We start from the raw sequence: 20,247 nt of genomic DNA, 5'->3' as shown, positions 1-20,247 counted from the left end.
ATATGCCTATTTCATTCTTAATTCTATCAGTTTATTAAAACTGTCAACTCTAACATAACTTTGTACTTGATTTCTAAAAGGTCAAGAGATATCCTGGGTGGTGGTGGTGCATGTCTTTAATGTCAGCACTCAGGAGGCAGAGGTAGATGGATCCTCTGAGTTCGAGGCCAGCGTGGTCTACAGAGTGAGTTCCAGGACAGCCAGGGCTACAAAGAGAAAACCCTGTCTTGAAAAACCGAGAGAGAGAGAGAGAGAGAGAGAGGAGAGAGAGGAGAGAGAGAGAGAGAGAGAAGAGGGAGGAGGGAGGAGGGAGGAGAGGATGAGAGAGAGAGGAGAGAGGAGGGAGGAGAGAGGAGAGAGAGAAGAGAGAAGAGAGAGAAGAGAGAAGAGAGACAGAGAGATACTCACTCAGAGGGAAGTTGCAGCCTGGTGGTGGGATGCCTGTGTGAGGCCCTGGGTCTGATTCTTAGCACTAAATACCAACTAAATCCATTAGCTAAAGCAAGTATGAGAATACAAACTAAGTTCTTTACCTTATTAAGGATTATTTCTGTCTTTGTAGCTTAGAGCTTAGTCAAGTGAATGTACAATTATATTGTGTCATTATGCTATTACAAGAACTCTATAACCTTATTATCAGGGAATTCCAATGTTACATTCACTGTGTGACCATTAATTCACATAACTTTAATTTTATTACAATATAAGAAAGGCCTTTAAAATTATAGTTATTAAATGAAGGAATCAAAAAACATGACCTTGATTTTAAAAACTCTTTTATTTTGAAATAGTTTACAGGAAGTTACAGATAGGTTTATAGAGTGGTTCCACCCCCTTCTCTGCTCCCCAGAGAAGCATGTTCGACCTAACCAGCTGTACACAAACTCATTTGTGTACACATGCTTGTTCTACGCAACTTTAACACAAGTAGAACATTCTAGTTTGCTTTGTATGGCTGTGACAACACCCTAACAAAAAGCAACTTGGAGAGGAAAAGGTTTATTTCAGATTACAATTACAGTCCATCATAAGGGTAAATCAGGTCAGGAACTCAGACACAGGTCTGGAGACAGTAACTGAAGCAGAGGCCATGGAGGAATGCTCTTTCCTGGCTTGCTCCTCATGATTTGCTCACCCTGCTTTCTTATGCAACCCAGGGACTGGCCTAGGAGTGGTAGTGCCCACAGGAGGCTGGGTCCCTCCCACATCAACCAAGCATCAAGGAAATGCCTCCACAGAGTTGGCTTCAGGCCAACCTGATGGGAGCAATTCTTCCGCTGAGGTTCCTCTTCCCAGGTGACTCTCTAGTTGTGTGAAGATGACAAAAAAACTAACCAGGACTTGCAGCTTTACATAGTTACTACCACAGTCAAAACACGGGATTTATACCACCAAGCTCAAACCTGCTGTTTGCAGCCAGCTCATTCTCTAACCCACCAGTGCTAGTCCTCAGCAACTGTTCATCTTTGCTTATGCTACATAAATGGAACAATAAATGATTTTGAAATGGAACCATTTTCTGATTGGATTTGAAGTCCAATCCACAAGATAGAATTCATGCTTGGTACCATTAATAGAGCCAAAACCCCACAGCTGGCTAGGTTACAGACCCTAGGGAAGACCTACAACCACTATTCTGCTAAACTGATGTAGTAATAAGCTGCTTCCTAAGTTGTATGTGCATCTCTTAGGCCGTATCAGAGAAAACTCCCTTTTTCAGTAGGTGGTGATTTATACAGAGACACCAACTGGTCAATGTGCAGAGAAAAAGAGGCATGGGGAGCTCAGCTCTAAATGGGACATCTATATGGCAGTCCCTCTCCCAAAGGCCCAGGAATCATAACAGAAGGGGAGGCTGAAAAATTATGAGCTAGAGGTATTTTCCCAGACACAACAAGGCATTTTTACACATGAACTCACAGTGCCTGTGACTACAAACACAAGATCAAGTCAGACAAAATCCCAGCATGAATGGAGAGGGGCTCATGAAGTCCCTTCCTAGCTGGAGAGCTACTGGCAGCTGACTGTTGTTGTGGGAAAGTCAGTTATATTTAGGGATTTGGTCCCTGAGAGGCTGCTCATGACCCAGTAGATGGTCCTATTCCCATGCATCCACAGGCAGCACCAAGTCGACTCAGTGGCTTTTTAAAAAGAGCACCTGAGCCGGGCGGTGGTGGCGCACGCCTTTAATCCCAGCACTCGGGAGGCAGAGCCAGGCGGATCTCTGTGAGTTCGAGGCCAGCCTGGGCTACCAAGTGAGTTCCAGGAAAGGCGCAAAGCTACACAGAGAAACCCTGTCTCGGAAAACCAAAAAAAAAAAAAAAAAAAAGGAGCACCTGAAGTCGGGAAAGGAAAGTGGTGAGGAGGATGGGGTAGGATTGGAGGAGAGAGTATATCTGGTCAGAAGACACTACATGAGTTGTGAAATCCTCAAAGGATTAAAAAGAGGAAAAGCCTGTGAAAAGATTCTGAAATTGACTTTTTTTTAAACTGGGAAATTTTCTTTGATGTTCATTCAAGTTATTGCATGTATCAGTAAGTCCTTCCTTTTTGTGCTGATTCAGCACTGTTTGTACTTCACCCATGGCAAAGCATCTGGACTAGTTCCAGTTGTGAGCTATTATGAGTAAAACAGTTATGAACATTTAAATATAGGTCACATGTTTCAATCCAGCCTGGACTATGGGCTGGAGGAGAGGAAGGGAGAGGGAAAAGGAGAGGGAAGGTGGGAGGGCGGGGGTGGAGGGAGGGAGGGAGGGAGGGAGGGAGGGAGGGAGAGACTGACATGAAAGAGACAGGGGTTGGTATGTAAAATGAAAAAAAATTAAATAAAAAAAGAGCTACAAAAAAAGATGGAAAAGACAGATGAAAGCATCCCTGCTACAATTCGCATTACCTTTATCATTTTGTAAGTATCAAACTAGAATTATATTTTCAGTTTTTAAAGTGTGGAAAAGTTCATCTCACTAATTTAGACTAACAATATCCACTACAAAGCCATATGTGTAGATTAAATCTTCTACTGAAGACTTGAAATTAATTTTAATGGTGTATTTAACTCCAGTTATCTAAAGTGTCACATTTTGCCAAGGGGCTAAAACCCCATTTCAAATGCTCTATAGCCACAAGTGACTGGTGGCTACCATACCGGACAGTAAGTACAGTAGATGTGACGCTTCTTCAGGCTTTACTGGTCTTGGTTTTTGAGGATCTTATGTTCAATTTATTTTCTCAAAGCTTGAAGGTGTGAAAGTTGTTTGTTCCTGTATCCACTAGAACATCTGCTAGATTTGAAGTGCATTCAGAGCAGCTAGCTGTAAGAAGAGCAGGATCAGCACCTTTCAGGTTTTGCACCTACTTGTCCCAATTGGTACACAGTGCCCTGGGGCTGAGATCATGTAGATAGTAGTGAGCAAGGAGGAAAAATACCTCTCACCATAGCAAGATCTCAACTGCACACACCCATGGGTTGTGTGCACTCACCTCTTGTCTGGCAACTGAGTATGCTGTCTTTGTGTGTGCATTTCCACCTTCCAGCCTTGGAAGACAGCCCTGTTCTTTTTCTCAGAGACTACAGCCTAGCAGAGGATAGACAGTAAGCAACAACACAAATCAACAAGTTGACAAGCAGACTCCAACAGTGGCACACATTATTTAGTATGAAACAAAGGATAGAGACATTTAGATAGGAAGGCTCTAAAACATTCCGTGACGAGCTCCTGGAGGAGGTGACATGTAAACCGAAACATAAATCTCAAGGATCAGCAGGGCCTTCCTCAGTTTCCCTTGGTGAACCGGAAGTGCTCCCTCTAGGACAGCTATCCATCATACTCATTTTTAACGGCATCCTTTGAGGAGCGGGTGTTCTTAATCTTGGGGTTTATCAATTTTTGTTCCTTTGTAGGTCTTGATGTCTTCCCATCTAATGTCTTCCTTCAGAGTTTTAAAGTTTTCATTGTAGACATCTTTCACTTTTGCTTAGATTTATTCCAAGGTGTTATTAAACTATCGTGCATGTGGCCATGACTGATTTCTTTTTCAGCATGTCTGTAATTTGTCTGTAGGAAGGCTACTAAATTTTGTATGTAAATTTGTATCCTGGCTCTTTACTGGAAGTGTTGATCATTTTTGGAGTTTTCTGGGGAAGTCTTTAGGGTCATATCATCTGAAAATAAGGGTTCTGTGGCTTCTCTGTTTGTATCTATTGTGTTTCCTTGGCTTGTCTTATTGCTCTAAGACTTGGAGCATTACATCGAGTAGGAGTAGGGAAAGTGGCAGCAATGTCTTGTTCCTGGTTTTAATGAGAATGTTTCAATTCTTTTCCCTTAAAGCATGATGTTGGTTATAGCCTTGTCATAACCTTTCAGCTACATTCCTGTTACATTTCATATTATTTTCATTATGCCCCCCCCCCCTTATTATCTCTGGTACTTTTGTCATGAAACAATTCTGTCAAAGGCTTTTTCTGCATCTAATGAAATGCTCATCGTGGTTTCTGTCCTTGAGTTAGTTTATGCTGTAGGTTACATTTACTAATTTGTGTTTGTTGAACCATCTTTACATTTCTGGAACAAGGCCAACTCGATCTCTTTTTTAGGTGCTCCTGTATTCAGTTTGCTAGATTTTGTTGAGGATTTTTGTATCTTTGTTCATCAGGGAGAGTGGTTTTATAGTTTTCTTTGTTCTGTATCTTTTTCTCTTTGGGTATTAAAGTAATACTGACTTTGTAAAAACAATTCTCAAATTTTTCTTCTATTTTAAGGAATTTGAGAAGCATTGGTTTTACCTTCTTTAAAAGTCTGGTAGAATTCTGTAGTGACTCCATCTGGACCTAAACATTTTTTTTTAATTGGGAGACTTTTAAAATATGTTTTCAAAATTGCTTTAATCTCATTGCTTTTTATATAGTTCTACTTAAATAACTGATCTCTTCTTGGTTTAACTTGATATGCCAGATAAATCTATAAATTCATTAATTTTTCAGGTTTTCCAACTTAGAATGTACCTTTTTGAAGTATGTCCTTTTGATCCTGAACTTCATTGCTTTTTGATCTAATGTCTCATTTTTCTTCTTTCTTTTTTAAAAAGATTTATTATATATACAGTGTTCTGCCTACATGTATGCTTGCAGACACAAGAGAGAACCAGATCTCATTATGGATGGTTGTTGAGCCACCATGTGATTGCTGGGAATTGAACTCAGGACCTCTGGAAGAACAGCCAATGCTCTTAACCACTGAGCCATCTCTCCAGCCCCCTAATGTCTCATTTTTCATCACTAATTTTATTATTTTATTAATTTGGGTGTTTTATCTCTTTCTCTTAAGTAGGCTAAAGATTTGTCAATTTTTATTTATCTTTTTTTGTTTTTGTTTATTAGACAGGGTCTCATTATGTAGTCTTGACTGGCCTGGAACTCACTACATAGACCAGGCTGGCCTCAAACTCACAGAGATATACCTGTGTGCCACCACATCTAGCCCAACTCCTTATTTAATTGATTTCCTATTTTTTCACTTAATTCATTAATTTCATTAATTAAGTAGTTTCATCTCTGGTCTTAATTAATTTCATTAATTTCTTCCCACCTAGTACTTTTGGATTTAGTTTGTTCTTTTTCCAACGCCTTAAGATGGATCATTACTTACCTGTGCTCTCTCTGATTTTTTTTTTTTTTTTTTTTTTTTTGGTTTTTCGAGACAGGGTTTCTCTGTGTAGCTTTGCGCCTTTCCTGGAACTCACTTGGTAGTCCAGGCTGGCCTCGAACTCACAGAGATCCACCTGCCTCTGCCTCCCGAGTGCTGGGATTAAAGGCGTGCGCCACCACCGCCCGGCTCTCTCTGATTTTTTAAATGTGTTTATATTATACATACAAACTTCCCTCTTAGAACTGCTTTCACTGTATCCTATAGGTTTTGCTATGCTGTTTTTCTTCTATTCTAGGAACTTTTAAATTTTCTTGATTTCCTCAAAGATGTAACCATCATCATTCAATAGTGTGTTGTTTAATTTTCATGATGTAGTTCCTTTTGCTATTGATTTCTAGCTTTTATCAGTGCGGTCAAACAGAGAACAAGAAGTTACTTCAGTTTTCCTAGATTTGCTGAAAACTGTTTTGTATCCCTATGTGGTCTATTTTAAACAAAGCCCCACTGACTGCTGAGAGAAGAGCTATTGTGCAGTGTTGGGGTGAAATGTTCTATAGAGGTTTCAGTCCATTTAACTCCGGTGTTTCTCTGCTTTTTGTCCACATGACATGTCTACTGGTGAGAGTGGAGTATTGACGTAACCTACTGTGCTGGTGCTAGTCTCTGTGTTTCTATCTAGTAGTATTTGTTCTATGAAAGTCAATACACCCAAGTCTGAAGCAGGTATGTTTAGAACTGTAATGTCCCCTTGATAGATTCCCACCTTGATCAGCATGAAGTGACTTTCTGATTAGTCTTCATTTGAAATCTACTTCGTCAGATATTAGAATACCAATACTTGCTTGGTTCCTGTTTGAACACCCTTTTCCATTCTTTTACCCCAAGACAGTGTTTATCTTTGTTAGCGAGATATGTTTACTGTATACAGTAAAAAGATAATTCTGTTTTCTAATCCAGTCAGCTAGACTGTGTCTTTTGATTAGGAAAGAGCATTATACTCAGAGTTATGAAAGGTATGTATTAATGCATACCATTTTGCTAATTTTGTAGTATTTAGCGTTTTATTCCTACTCTGCTTTACCACAGTCTTAGCATCATTAATGCCTCTGTAGTCTCTTAGACATGTTTTTCCTTCTCCTGAATCCAAAGTATTCCTTTGGACTGGCTTGGTGTTCTAGAATCCTCTTAGTATGCATTTAACTTTTCTTTCAACTATGACAGATAATATTTTGGCATAAGAGTAGTCTGCGATGGCATCTGTAGTTTTAGAACTTGAAATACATTGCTCTAAGCCCTTATGGCTTTTAAAATTCCAATAGGTGACTTGGTCTTCTCTTGTAGCTTTCAATACACTTCCTTTATCATGTTTATTTAGTATTTTAACTATTATATGACTAGAGAAGTGTTTTCTGGTCCTGTCTATTTGGTATTATAATTTAGATTATAGTAAGAAGGAAGTAAGGAAAGGAAAAGAATGAGAAAAGGAAAAGATAAAGGAATAAAAGGGAAAGTAAATGCGACGAGGGTGAAAAGTACAGTAGAGAGTGCCTGCTGGCAGACTGGTAGACAAACACACAGAGCAATCTGAAAACCTAACTGAACAATACACCTACAAAAGCAAAACTACCACGAGACATATATTCGAGACTGGAGATTAAGAAAACAGAAAATAAGAAGTAGAAAGAAATATATGGTGTTATCCACTGACACAGTCGTGTCGAGGTCAAAAGTTATCTTCCTACATTGCTTTCACTCAAGCTGAATCCACTGGATGTTGGGTCAACTGGGAGCCACTCCCTCTGTAGCCGTGGTATTCCGTGTCCTTCTGGTGTGTGGTGAAGGAGAGGCTGTAAGTCCTTCTCTGGTGGCTCTCTCAGACACCTGCACTCCACCCTGACTTCTGAGGCCGAGGGCCTGCTGTGTGTGGACAGTGCCACTCTTGAGGTTTTGACTCCTCCCTCCAAGGTAGCTGACTCAGTCAGATGGTCACTGATGCCAGAGGACCTGTATATAGCTGGGTGCTGATCCCCAGGCACCCAGCCTGCTTCCCTGTCGAGATCTCCCTGGCTTAATAAGTTCATTTGCAGACCCTGTCTTTTGCAAGGAAGCAGCTTATTGTGTATTAACTTGACTGTTTTCTTTCACCAAGTTTCAGTGGTTGTTGTGTAAAGGAACTTTTTGTTGTTGCTTTGCTTTATTTTTCAAGATAGGGTTTCTCAGTGTAGTCTTGGCTGTCTAAACACTTGCTCTGTAGACCAGACTGGCCTCGAACTCATAGTGATCTGCCTGTGTCTGCCTCACGAGTGTTGGGTTTAAAGGCATACACCACCATGACAAAACTTCTTATGGGGAGATGTTACACACAAATCTACTCACTCCAGATAGGGAGCCTATGACAGACCAAAGTAGGGATACCAGCAAAGTTCAAATTGATGAACTACAAGTTTTACTGGGGTTACTTACAGGAACAGAAATGACTCAGACAGCTGTGTCACCAAGGCCCACCCCAGCCTGGGTGACAGCTCACAAAAGCAGGAAACCTAGGCACACTGCATAGCCTGTAGGCAGCTCAACAGGTTGGAGAAAGTTCTCTCCAAGTGACTGATCTAAATCTGCTTTTCCCAGGCAGCTGGTCTGGTCTCAGAGTCTTTTTGTATCTTGGCTTGTCTGAAAGTCTTTTCTGTAGTTTTTCTTGTGTACTTTGGCAAGGAGGAGACTGGGGAATCTGGTCAGTGTGGGGGACTTCCTGAAGCTATTCTGAGTTGTTTGTCTCCCTGCTTAAGGAGCTTTTCTATAAGATGGAATGGTTTAATCTCTGAGGAAAGTGATACACAAAAGTGACAAGCATCTTTTTTAAAAAAGATTGGTTTTTATTTTGTGCATTTTGGCATTTTGCTTACATGTATGTCTGTGCACCACAGGTATACAGTGCCCATGGAGGCCACAAGAGGTGTCAGATTCCCTGGAACTGGAGTTACAGCTGACTGTTGGTACCATGTGGGTGCTGGAAACCCAACCTGGGTCCTCTGTGCAAGAGCAACAAGGGCTCTTAACCTCTGAGCCATCTTCCACTTCCAACATGGCGAGCCTTCTAATGCACCATTTTACCCAGAAGTCCAGGTTATGTAGCATTCTTAATCCTTTGTTATCATTTCAATGATGTTTATTAGTATCTCCCCAGCAGTCTACTTCAAGAAACTACTCTTTGCTCACACAGAATGAACTCATCTGTTAAAATTTTATCACAAGAAATGTAGCAGCAGTGCGATCACATCTTAGTCCTGCTGTGCTGGTTATTTTTGTTTTGTTTTTGTCAATGTAACACAAGCTAGACATTGGGAAAAGGGAGCATCAACTGAGAAAATGTCTGCAGGCATATCTGTGGGGCATTTTCTTGATTAATGATTAATGCCGGAGGGCCCCGTCCATTGTAGGAAATGCCACCCCCAGGCCAGTGGGCCTGAGTTGCATACAAAGGAAACTGTGCTGGTCATGGAGAGGAAAGCAGCAAACAGCACTGCTCCACGGCCTCTGCTTCAGTTCCCAACACTGAGTTCCTACCCTGAGTTTCTTCCCTTTATAAGGGGTTGTAAGCTATCAAATGAAAGAGGGCCTCTCCTCTCCAAGTTGCTTTGGTCTCAGTGTTTATCACAGTTCCAGAAAGCCAACTAGGACAACTGTTGTTTCTATGTTGTCTACAACTACTTCTTCCACTAATGTATTGAGATCTCCACGCCATGCTGGTTACAATTAACTTCTTCTAAATTTTGGTTAATATTGATATTTTGACATGAATCCTGAATCTCTTAATGCATCTATATAGTGAAGCCTAAGGATAATATTTATTCTTAATGACATCTACAGTAGGGTATCATTTCCAGAGGTTTTTAGTTTACTATGTTCAGATAAATCAGGGAAGCCACTTTCCTTGATAGTGATAAACATAAAATTTATAGACAGTGAGACTTGAAGTCAAATCACTCCCTGATCCTTAGGCTGTAAAATGGCTGGTGCCAATTTAACAGGCATGAAAACATTACTAATCTCATTAAATTCCATTAGAGTTCTTGGGTGAAGTTATACTTTGAAAGGAATTTGTTTGTTTTTCCTTTGAGACTATATCTCAGCATGCTACCCAAGATAGCCTTGAATTCCTTGAATAAGTTATCCCCAAGCTTTCATGGCGCTGGAGGAGGAGGCATGTACCTCCAGGCTGAGATCATTTTACCAAGCGACAGTTATCAACAGAAGGCTTTAAAGAGTCAGGAAACTATTTTGTAAACAGATGTGCTGTCATCCCCGGAGCTTTGTTGTTCCATTGATAGAGAATAAGCAGAGTAGATTTCATATGATTCTCAAAGAGTCCCAGGATTTGGAGGATGACAGATGAAAAGGGGGTTTCCATGTCCAGTCAGCTTTTATTGGCGCCTAACAAGACAGTCAGCCTGTCCTTTGAGGCTTTGGAGCCAGACAACGCCTTCTCTAGCTATGAAAAGTCCTAAATTTTAGTGTCCTTTTCTAGCATAAAGCTGTTTCATTGAAAGCCTGGTATTTACAAGACCAAGTGTGATGGTGGACCAGAAGTTCATGGTCATCCTTAGCCACACAGGGAGTTCAAGGCTGACATGAGCTAGAAACTCTGTCCCCCAAGAAAGTCTGTTGTTTATTGAGGCTACCTTCATCAGTTGTCTTAACCAGATGTTCCAGATGATTTGATGCAGCTTCCAAGTCAGCACCTACTCCTGTCTTGCACACTTATCTTATGAAGACATTTTCCCCTTCAAATCTCCTGAACCAACTTCTGTTAGCTTCAAATTTTTCTCTTATAGTTTTCTAACTTTTCTCAACCTTCATGAACTGAAGGACGGACTTGCTCTAAATTAAACTTTAACTTAAGAGAATGTTGTGGGTGAAAGCTTTATCAGTAATAAATTAGTACAAAGTTGTTTTTCTTCTTTGTGTTCACTCCTGGTTTCCCTCAAGAACTTTTTCTTTGCATTCACAACTTGAAAATTTGTTTCAGTCCTTTTGACCTATCTTGGCTTTTGACTTCCTAAGCTTAATCATTATAGTTATTGATTTAAAGGCAAGAGATTTACAACTCTTCCATTTTCTCCAACACTTAGCATCCACTGTGGGGTTATTAATTGACCTAATGTTGGTATTGATATTTTTTCCCCAGATAATAAGTTTCCCCACTGACAGAATGGGCCAGATTACAAGTATAACAACAGGCCTAGTGAGAACAAAGCCACTCCCAGGCAGTTCACTGGCCTCAGAAAACAAGGCCAGAGAAGTGGTATCCCTGAGTCAAAACAGGGAGGTTTTATAGACCTTAGGCAAGGGGTGATGACATGCCAGCCAGGAGCTGGGACTGTGCCCAAGTATGGTCGAAAGCTAGGTCCCTGGGTGGGCACTTGTGTGCCATTTCTTTGTTCGGTTTTCTCAGCAAAGGTGGGGTTGGGAGAAGTGGGCAAATGGGGTTTTCCAGCTTGTGCAGGGGCAAGCTGGAAGCTCCAACCAAACAGGTATTTCTGTTTCAGGAAAGAGGAAAGCCCAAAAGAAAGTGAAGAGACATGGGAATGGCTGGTTTTGAAGCAGTCTGAACAGAGAATTTGTTAAAGCTAAGTACACCTTCTTATATGGGTGGGGTTTATAGTGTCCTAAAAGAGTTATAACACTAACATTGAAGGCGGCTGTTTGCAGATAATAAAATAAAAATAAAAAATGTTGTAAGAATTACCAAAATGTGACAGCGTGTGCTTACAAAAGTAGCACATGTCATTAGAAAAATGACCCAGAGAGACTTGTCCAATAAAGATGGCCACAAACCTTACATTTATAAAAACTGTCTGTAAAGCACAATACAGAGAAGTAAGAAGAGGTATGGCTTCCCACACATCATCTGGTGCAATTTGGGTTTGCTCTGTTTGACTGCTCTCTTTGGGGGAACATGAACCATATTTCTAATATTTCTTTACAGGTTAAGATATTTGCAGTGGTGGCACAGACCTTTAATCCCAGCACTCTGGGAGGCAGAGGCAGAAGAATCTCTGAGTTTAAAGCCAGCCTGGGCTACAGAGTGAGTTCCAGGACAGCCAGGGCTGTTACACAGAGAAACCCTGTCTCTAAAAACCAAACAAAAAAACAGAAACAAAAGAAAGAAGAGAAAAAGAAATTTTGGGTTGTGTACTTAACACCGTAGGTGGTACATTATGGAGACTGGGGGCTGGAGAAATGGCTCAGCAGTTAAGAGCATTGATGCATTGATTGCTCTTTCAGAGGACCCAGATTTGATTCCCATCACCCACATGGTGGCTCACAACTGTTCTGTAACTACAGTTTCAGGACATGTGAATCCCTCTCAGAATTCCTTGGGTCCCAGGCATACAGATATACACAGAGTAAAACAGTTATGAACATCAATTCTTTAAAAAAATTGTTTTACAGGTTTTTTTTTCCTTTGGTTCTTCTTTGGTTTAATGAGCAGTTAATTTAGCTAATTCTAACTATAAAGTCTGTCACCCCAAGGGAAGGGACCTGTTAAAGGGTCAATCATTCTAGTCTCAGGTGGGCTGCTCAGTCTTCCTTGTGCATATGCACTCCAGAGAGAAGCCAGAGATTTGGAAACTATTTCCATGTAAAATCTGCTCTCTCCCCACTGTCTCAGACCCTGGCTAGTCCCACAGGATGGGTCTGCCTTCATCTCTGTCTTCTCATCTTCAGGATTAAAAGAACACATTTTTCTTTCATAATTTTTACTTCTATGTAGAATAAACTATATCCTGACCTCAGTCTACTGTCCTTTAAAAAATAAGAAGGAAAGGAATTTGTTGTGGAGTATTAGTTTATGATGTGTTAACATTCGGTTCTTCTACAGAACATTTGTTTTAATGATGCAAAGATGTGTTGCATTCTTTTATGTAGCATTTGTTTAACTCTGTGAAACCATGTTACTTTGCCTGTCTAAAACACCTGATGGTCTAATAAAGAGGTGAACGGCCAACAGCTTGGCAGGAAAGGATAGGTGGGGCTGGCAGGCAGAGAGAATAAATAGGAGGGGAGATCTGGGGAAGAGATCAAGGAGCAAGAGAAGGAGAAGAACATCAGGGACCAGCCACAGTTACACAGCAAGCCATGGAGGAAGAAGTAAAGAAAGGTATACAGAAATAGAGGAAGATGAAGGCTGAGGCAAAAGGTAGAAAGACTCTGTGTATATATTTGGGAGCTGGGTGGCGGGCCCTGCAAAAGAGTAAAGAGCCAGTAAAAACAACCAACTACAGGAATTCACCAAGTTAAATATCCCTTCTCAATATTTAAAATAATCTTAAGAGTCTTTAAAGCAGTTTTAGTAAAAGTGAGAAAAAAGCAGTTATTACACACCCCTCTCCCCCCACCCCTATCCCCAGCCTCCCCTCCTAGTGACATCCTGAACCACAATGGTGCATCTGGTCAAGATGAACTAACAGTGTGACATGTTATTATTAGCCAGAGCTCACCATTTACACTAGGAGTCACACTTGGTTGTATATTTTATAATTTTAGTAAATGCATAATGATGTGACTGTGCCACTACAGAGCCTGAGAGAATAATCTCCACATCTTAAAATTCCTCTGTGTATCATGTGTTTATTTGTCCTCCCCCAACCTGTCATTCAAGGTTAGTAATTCATAGTTCTCCCTTCCCAAAAGGTCACACAGATGGAATACACCATGCTGCCTGTTCAGTCTGCCATCTTTCACTGAGTACATACCTTCATTCAGTCTGTGACATTTCTGCCTTTATGTGCTTAGTTTTGGTCTCTCAGCAACGTTGAGTATTTTTGTTCAATATTTACAATTATTATTTGGGGGAGGCTGATCTCATATTAGTACTCAGCCATTGAGATGTAGAGAAAAAGGTTAAACAAATCCACACACTTAGCAAGGGTAATCAGACTCTCACCACAACTTGCAAATGGATGTATCACAGCTTATGTTAGATCAGTGTATAACTGTTGAATTCCAGGAATGGAATGGACCTTAATGTTTTTCTACAATACCAACTACTAATAAAAAGTGAATTCTAAGTCCCAGAACACAAAGAAATACTATGACTGCATAACTATGATATACCAGTTAGAGACAAAAGCAATTAGGCTGTAAATATAAGTAACAAACCTGCCAAGGCTGTATCACTTATAGATTTAATCTGTAGCAAAACTTCTCCTTTCAGTGAAGTCCAGTTTTGAAAATTATCATGTATTTCATATTTAATACTGGTTAGTTCCCTTTTAGTAAAAGTAAGTAATAAAAGGGTCTTATTCCAGAAGTATTTGTATTCTGACAATTTTTGACTGCAATTAGTAAAACAAAAAAATTAGAATTTTTAAACACAGAAAACACAACAGCACATATTTCTTCAAAAGTGATTTATCATGATCACATAATCCATTGTTTAATGGAAATAATTTTGAAAGTGAAAGGAAACTTTCAACATATTATGCAGAGCCAACAGATGTAATCTGAGACTAGTGAAGGGATACTGATGTATACAGCAATGTCAAATTTCTTCTGTTTTGTTATTTTAACTACAAAGAGGACAGACATCTTCATATGCAGTACTCTAGACATAGACCACGGCGACAGCAGGAGCCAAGCACCTGGGAATCAGGGCTGCTAGTCACTACTGGCTCTCTTGAAATGGGCCAAGGAGAATTATAATGGTAAAGATGTGCATCTGGGGGGTGGGGCTGGAGCAATGGATAAGCAGTTAGGAGCACTGGCTGCTCTTCAGAAGACCCAGGTTTGACCCCAGCACCCACATGATAGCTCACAATCTCTGTGAGTCCTGTCCCAGGGGATACAATACCTCTGAGGAAACTGTATGCATTTGGTGTACAGACACTGATACAGGCAAAGTGCGAGCGAGCACGCGCACACACACACACACACACACACACACACACACACACACACACACAGAGTAAAGGTGTGAGCAAACTTCCTTCATGCATCCCTTCAATAATTCTTTACTATCAGTTATACATAAGGTACTTATGAAAAGTACACAGGTGGCCAAAAGGCTCATCAACAGATGCATTAAAAAATTACGAGCCCAGAGAACTTTTAAAAAATGTTTGTGGTATTAGAATGTGGATTAAAACAAAAACCCAACATATAAAATACTTATCTGGCATATTTTTTTTCGTTATCTTGAAATCTGTGTCATTTATCATCTTAATTTAACCTATCTTTCTTTTTAACCTATTTTTTAATTTAATCTATTTTTCTAAGTGCTAACAGTTCCTGAAATAAAAAAGAATCATTTTTATAAACATTCTCAGTATAGTTAAGGGCATGTATTTCCTAGGCTTTTGTTTTATTTTTTTTGTACACTGGATTTTATCTTTATGCATTATAAGCCTTCCAGAGATTCTATGGAAGGAGATTAACATTAATTGTGCTGGAGAATTCCAAATTTCAGGGTCTGTATTATCACATAGAAAGGTTTTCTGTTCCATCAGATTAAATGGCCAAGAACTATTAATCAAGAGGAAACTAGAGGGGCTGCTCAGTAGTATAGTGCTTGCCACCCAGGAGCCCTCAGTTCAGATCCCCAGCACTCATGTAAAAAGCCAGCCCGATGGTACACGCCTACAAACCCACTGTAGGGTAGACAGAGGTGTGAAGATCCCTGATGCTTGCTGGTCAACCAGTCTGACTAAAGTGGTAAGCTCCAGGTTTAGTCAGAGAACCTATCACAAAACATAATATAGAAAACAACAGAGGAAGACATAACCATGCACACACGTATGAACGTACACAGAAACACAACACAAGTCACCACACTATACATACACACAAAAAAGCATTAGCTACTTTGCTTTCACTACAGAGAAAACAAAAACAAGGTGTTAACAGAACAAGCTGTTTGCTCAATTACATTTTATTAGTAAAACAATTTAGTTGATATAAGGACAATAAAAAAGTGAAGCTATTTCCAGTTTTTCTCAAGATTAGAAGCCATATGATGAAAATGTTTGAATATTCATAAAGTTAGCATTTGCTTTTTTATAATTTTAATTTTATAATTTTCCATTCTTAAAGATAATCTTACCTGAAGACTTGGGATTGCTTTTGTTTGGTTGTTAACTCATGTTGTAGATGACCTAATTCTTCCTGTACTCTCTGAAATTCATTTTGTTGCTTTTTTATCTGCAGGTTTGCATCTTGAACTCTAAAAAAAAATAAACAAATACTACTACTATATGCTTCAATATTTCCTAATAAATAGCACTTTAAAATTAAAAATTGAATATAATTAAATAAGTAACTAAAGAAAACTACTCACTTTATATATACTGTATTAAGAAAACAACTGTATACAAAAAATATGCAGAAAACCAAACCAAACAGTTGTTATTCCAGATGAAAAGAGAAGTATTTATAGGTGAGAAGTGAATATATAAATACTAATTATAATAGAAAAAGTTCATTTGATTTTATTAATGATGTATATAACTTAAAGTGTTAAATATTACAGAAATTGTTATAAGAAAAAATAGTAAACATTTGATTTTATCCCAATTCCCTTTGCCAAAGGCAACTGCTTTCAGTTTTGTCCTGTTGCCTCTAGTATTTATCTCTATGCTACTAAATAACATGTTTAGATTATTTCTTAATATTTTAATTTAGGTACAAATCAGTTAAAAGTGGTTCTGCTACATATAACTAAGACTAAAACATCATCATACATACACAATTTCTCATGAAACATGCAGGATTTGGTGGCACATATCAGGAAGCTGAGGCAGGAGGATCACAGCAAGTTGGAGGCTGAGTTATTCTTAACAGTGAATTTTGGGCCTGCCAGTACCACAGAGAGACCTTTCTTGAAACAAAACATGCTGATAAGGTAGTTCGTAATTTTTCAGTACCCACAACACTCCCCACTGACTGGTCTTTCATATGGGAACGTGCACTTGATTGTCACGGTCCACAATGGCTACAGATGCTTCAACCAGTGCATTCCCATTTCTGATCAACAGGAGCAAGTGAATAATGCTTTTAAAATCAATCTTCTCAACGGACCCCTGAGTACTTCTGATGAATTTAAACCACACGATTACACTCAGCTTCAAGCGAAACTGGATAATGCAGTCCTTGAACTGGGAAAATTGGCCTCCAGGGTTAGTAACAGCTCTGCTACAGAAGTGGGAAGGAAAAATCAACATTGTAGTCGAGCAGCAAATAGGAACAAATCTTCCTAACGTCGCTGGACACCCACACCTGCCAGCTGCCCCTCATCTTTCCAATACTGATAAAATAGCACTTTTTATTACGTTACATTCAGTGTTCCCATCATCCTCACTGCTCAACACACTCTACGCCAAACTGCATTTATTATTTGCTGACAGAATTACAACGTTCTCCTTTTCTTCTGTTTCCTGTGTTGCTGTTGTGAATTCTTCCGACTTTCTGCCAAGAAGCCGGCTTCTTAGAGTGCTCTGCTGTGACCACATGACAGTCACCTGAGATTCCCCTCTCCTTTCAGAAACTGTCCTCATCTCATTTCCACATGACATGTACACACTGCTGCTGGAGTCTCTTCTTCTTAGTCCATGACTCTTGGTGGAATAAACTCACTAGGAGTTTCCTCTACATTGAGAGGCAAATCTGAAATGCTGAACGTCTGAGGTTATAACCCAGAAAACAAAACCAAGCATATCCATTAATCAGATAAATAAGAGAGAGAAGAAACCCCTTCCTCACATAGGATTTTTAGTTAATAAATGCAAAAGAAATAAAGGAAAGAGAAAATATCTACAATAAAATCACAATAAAAAATTATTTCAGACAAATTTTATTGATAGGTGAAGTTTTAGGGAAAACAGAACACGTACAATTTCAAGTTATCTGCCCTAAAATGTTATTTAGTAAAAGGTAATGATTTTACAGTGGAAACTCCCTGGGGAAACAGAAGTCACCGCCCCAGTGCGTGCTGATGTCATCGTGTACAACCTAAGACACACTAAGCAGGGCACATCACTTCAGTGGCGTTTTTGTTTTTCCTAAAAACTAATGATCTCAATATAATTACAGATAATATTAGACCAACACAAATTCCAAGACAGTCTTTGAAATGACCAGGATTCTTCAGAAGTCCCAAAGTCATGAAAGGCAAGGGCTGAGAAATTGTCACAAGGTTGAAGAAAATGGAAACTCAAAGGACAATAGACACTCTAGACTGAACTCTGGACTAGGAAAAATCAACATTAGCAGAAAAATGATTAAGTCAAAATCTGGAGGTCAGTTAACAGTATTGTACCAAGATAAATTTATAATTTATATTTATACCATAGCTATATAAATCATTAAATTTGTGAGAATCTGGGGTCTATAAACTCTATGCACTATTTTTGAGACTTTGTATAGTTTAAAATTATTTCAAATTTAAAAGTTATAATTATATGACTTTTGCACATACAATGAGTAATTTTCATGTCAAATGTATCTGTAATATAAATTCTAGTATAAAATAATAGGTATGTTTTAAATATTGTATATAATATACTATTTTACTTTTTTACAAAAAGATAACCTTCATGACCAGTATATTCCCATTCATATCCATTATTTGAAGAACAATAAAATAAAGTATGAGCCTATGGAATTGTTATGGAAAAACAAAACATAACAAGAAGAATGAAGTAGATTTCCATGTTATAGATGAAGTGATTTCTGTCATGAAAAAAATAGATCTCATGTCATGGATGAAGTCAATCCCTATGTTGTAGATGAAACATATTTCTATGTCATGGCATGAAAAGAATGTCAAGACTTTATCAAGGAGAAGAAAAGGCAAGATGTAGCTTACACATTACTAAGTATGACATGAAACTATGTGTTTGTAATATCATACTAATATACACGTGTCACCTAATATATATACATGTATGTATGTATGTATTTGTTGTGGTTTAAATGAGAAATAACCCCCATAGGCTCACTTGGTCCCCAGCTGGTGGTGCTGTCTGGGGAGGTTATAGGACTTTTACCCTTGATGGGGGAACTATGTCACTGGGCAAAGGCTTTGGGAGTTCAAGCCTTGGCCCAGTACCTGCTTTCTTGCTTTGTTTCCTGTGTATGGCAGAGACATGGTCTCTCAGCTTCCTTCTTCTGCCGCCATGTCTGCCTGTTGGATGTCTTCCCCTCCATTATGGACTCTATCCCTGTGGTATTGTAAGGCAAAATAAACTCTTCCTTTTCTAAGTTGCTTTTGGCCATGGCATTTTACAACTACAAAACAGTAACTAATATAATAGTTAAAACTTTAGAAAAAAATGGGAACAATCTTTGCCAGTATTGAAACAGGGTTACCTGAGGCACAAAAGCAGAATTGAGAAGAATGGGCAGGAAGACTTTAAGGGTTTTTTCTACAATATTTAAATTATTTACAGTGAAGATAATTTATGCATTGCTCCAAAATAAAATATTAGACTGTTTAAAAACCCAAACAGTCTGATTACATATGCATAAGCATATCTTGCATTTATAAATGGGAAAATACCTAGAAATATTAGAAAGTAATTTAAGTTTATTTAGTATAATGTTATGATTTTGTTTTAAATGTGCTTTAAACATGCCTTGATTTACAGACTACTTCAACTACCAAAATTTACTTGGAAAAGAATTCTTAGCTTGTGTTTTTATGAAATGTTTTATTGTTTAATTAAAAATATAAATGCTAAAATACTTTACAAAGTCATTCCTTTTGCAATATTTCCTATATGAATGTTACATGTAAATATCTGGAGCCTTCTGGCTATACTCCCTGAGAAGGTTGGTCATAGTAATCATTGTGCTTTGGCTATGTTTGATACTTACTTACTTCAAATAAAACTAATATGCTTAAACATTACATGCCTAGAAAAGCCTGATGTTCACTTTTACTGTATACATCATTTGGTAAAACAATTCACAAGATACAGTACAGTATGAACTGTGTAAGCACACTGTCTTCTTCAGCTGTCATAATTCTGCACAGAGTTTGAACACGACGTTGTTCTAAGGACATGATGTTGTCTAGTCAGAAAGTGTTCCTGAAAATGGAGACTAACAGCATAAGCTGTTCTCCTGGAGAGAACACTGTTCCGGGAGTTAGGTGACTTATGAGCCTCTCGCCTATGCAACCATCAGAACAAGAACATTTATTGCCATTATCTATTTCCCAGTTTTTCCTCATCATCCTGATAAAACTGGATGAGAATCACTGAGTTATAAAATAAAGAAGGGAAAGAGATTAACCTCTCTTCTTAATTATTTTTATTTGGATTACCTATTAATATCGCTATTAATAATCACAAGGAAAATACTTTTAAATTCCCCTTTAACTCTTTTCCACTCTGTAGTAAAACATGTAAGAAATACAAGAAAGCTGATCACACCTTTGGGGATTTTACCTCCTGTGATCCACATTCTATTTCTGTCAAGCTTTTGGATCTAAAGATCATTTTAAAGTCTTCCCCTCCAACAGATTTTGCAGCAATCAAAGATGACAGATGGAAGCTTGGAGCCTGAAAAAAATGAAGTGGTGAGTTTTGGGAATCACACGCTA

General features: G+C 38.8%; 1 protein-coding gene across 3 annotated transcripts in view; it reads right to left on the bottom strand.

Annotated features, from left to right (window-relative positions):
- Lekr1 (leucine, glutamate and lysine rich 1) overlaps positions 1-20,247 on the bottom strand; it is a 184,869-nt gene that overhangs the window by 104,211 nt on the left and 60,411 nt on the right. For all 3 annotated transcript variants that reach the window (XM_052730840.1, XM_052730839.1, XM_052730841.1), the window contains 2 exons: positions 15,748-15,867; positions 13,809-13,984 (listed from right to left, as the gene is read on the bottom strand). In XM_052730840.1, the coding sequence (XP_052586800.1) occupies positions 13,809-13,984; positions 15,748-15,867 (296 nt within the window). The remainder of the gene's footprint in view (positions 1-13,808; positions 13,985-15,747; positions 15,868-20,247) is intronic.

This window comes from Peromyscus californicus, unplaced genomic scaffold (genome assembly GCF_007827085.1).
Source record: "Peromyscus californicus insignis strain IS unplaced genomic scaffold, ASM782708v3 Scaffold_9__1_contigs__length_137607984, whole genome shotgun sequence".
Lineage (NCBI taxonomy): Eukaryota > Metazoa > Chordata > Mammalia > Rodentia > Cricetidae > Peromyscus > Peromyscus californicus.
This window is presented reverse-complemented; position numbering and strand designations above follow the sequence as displayed.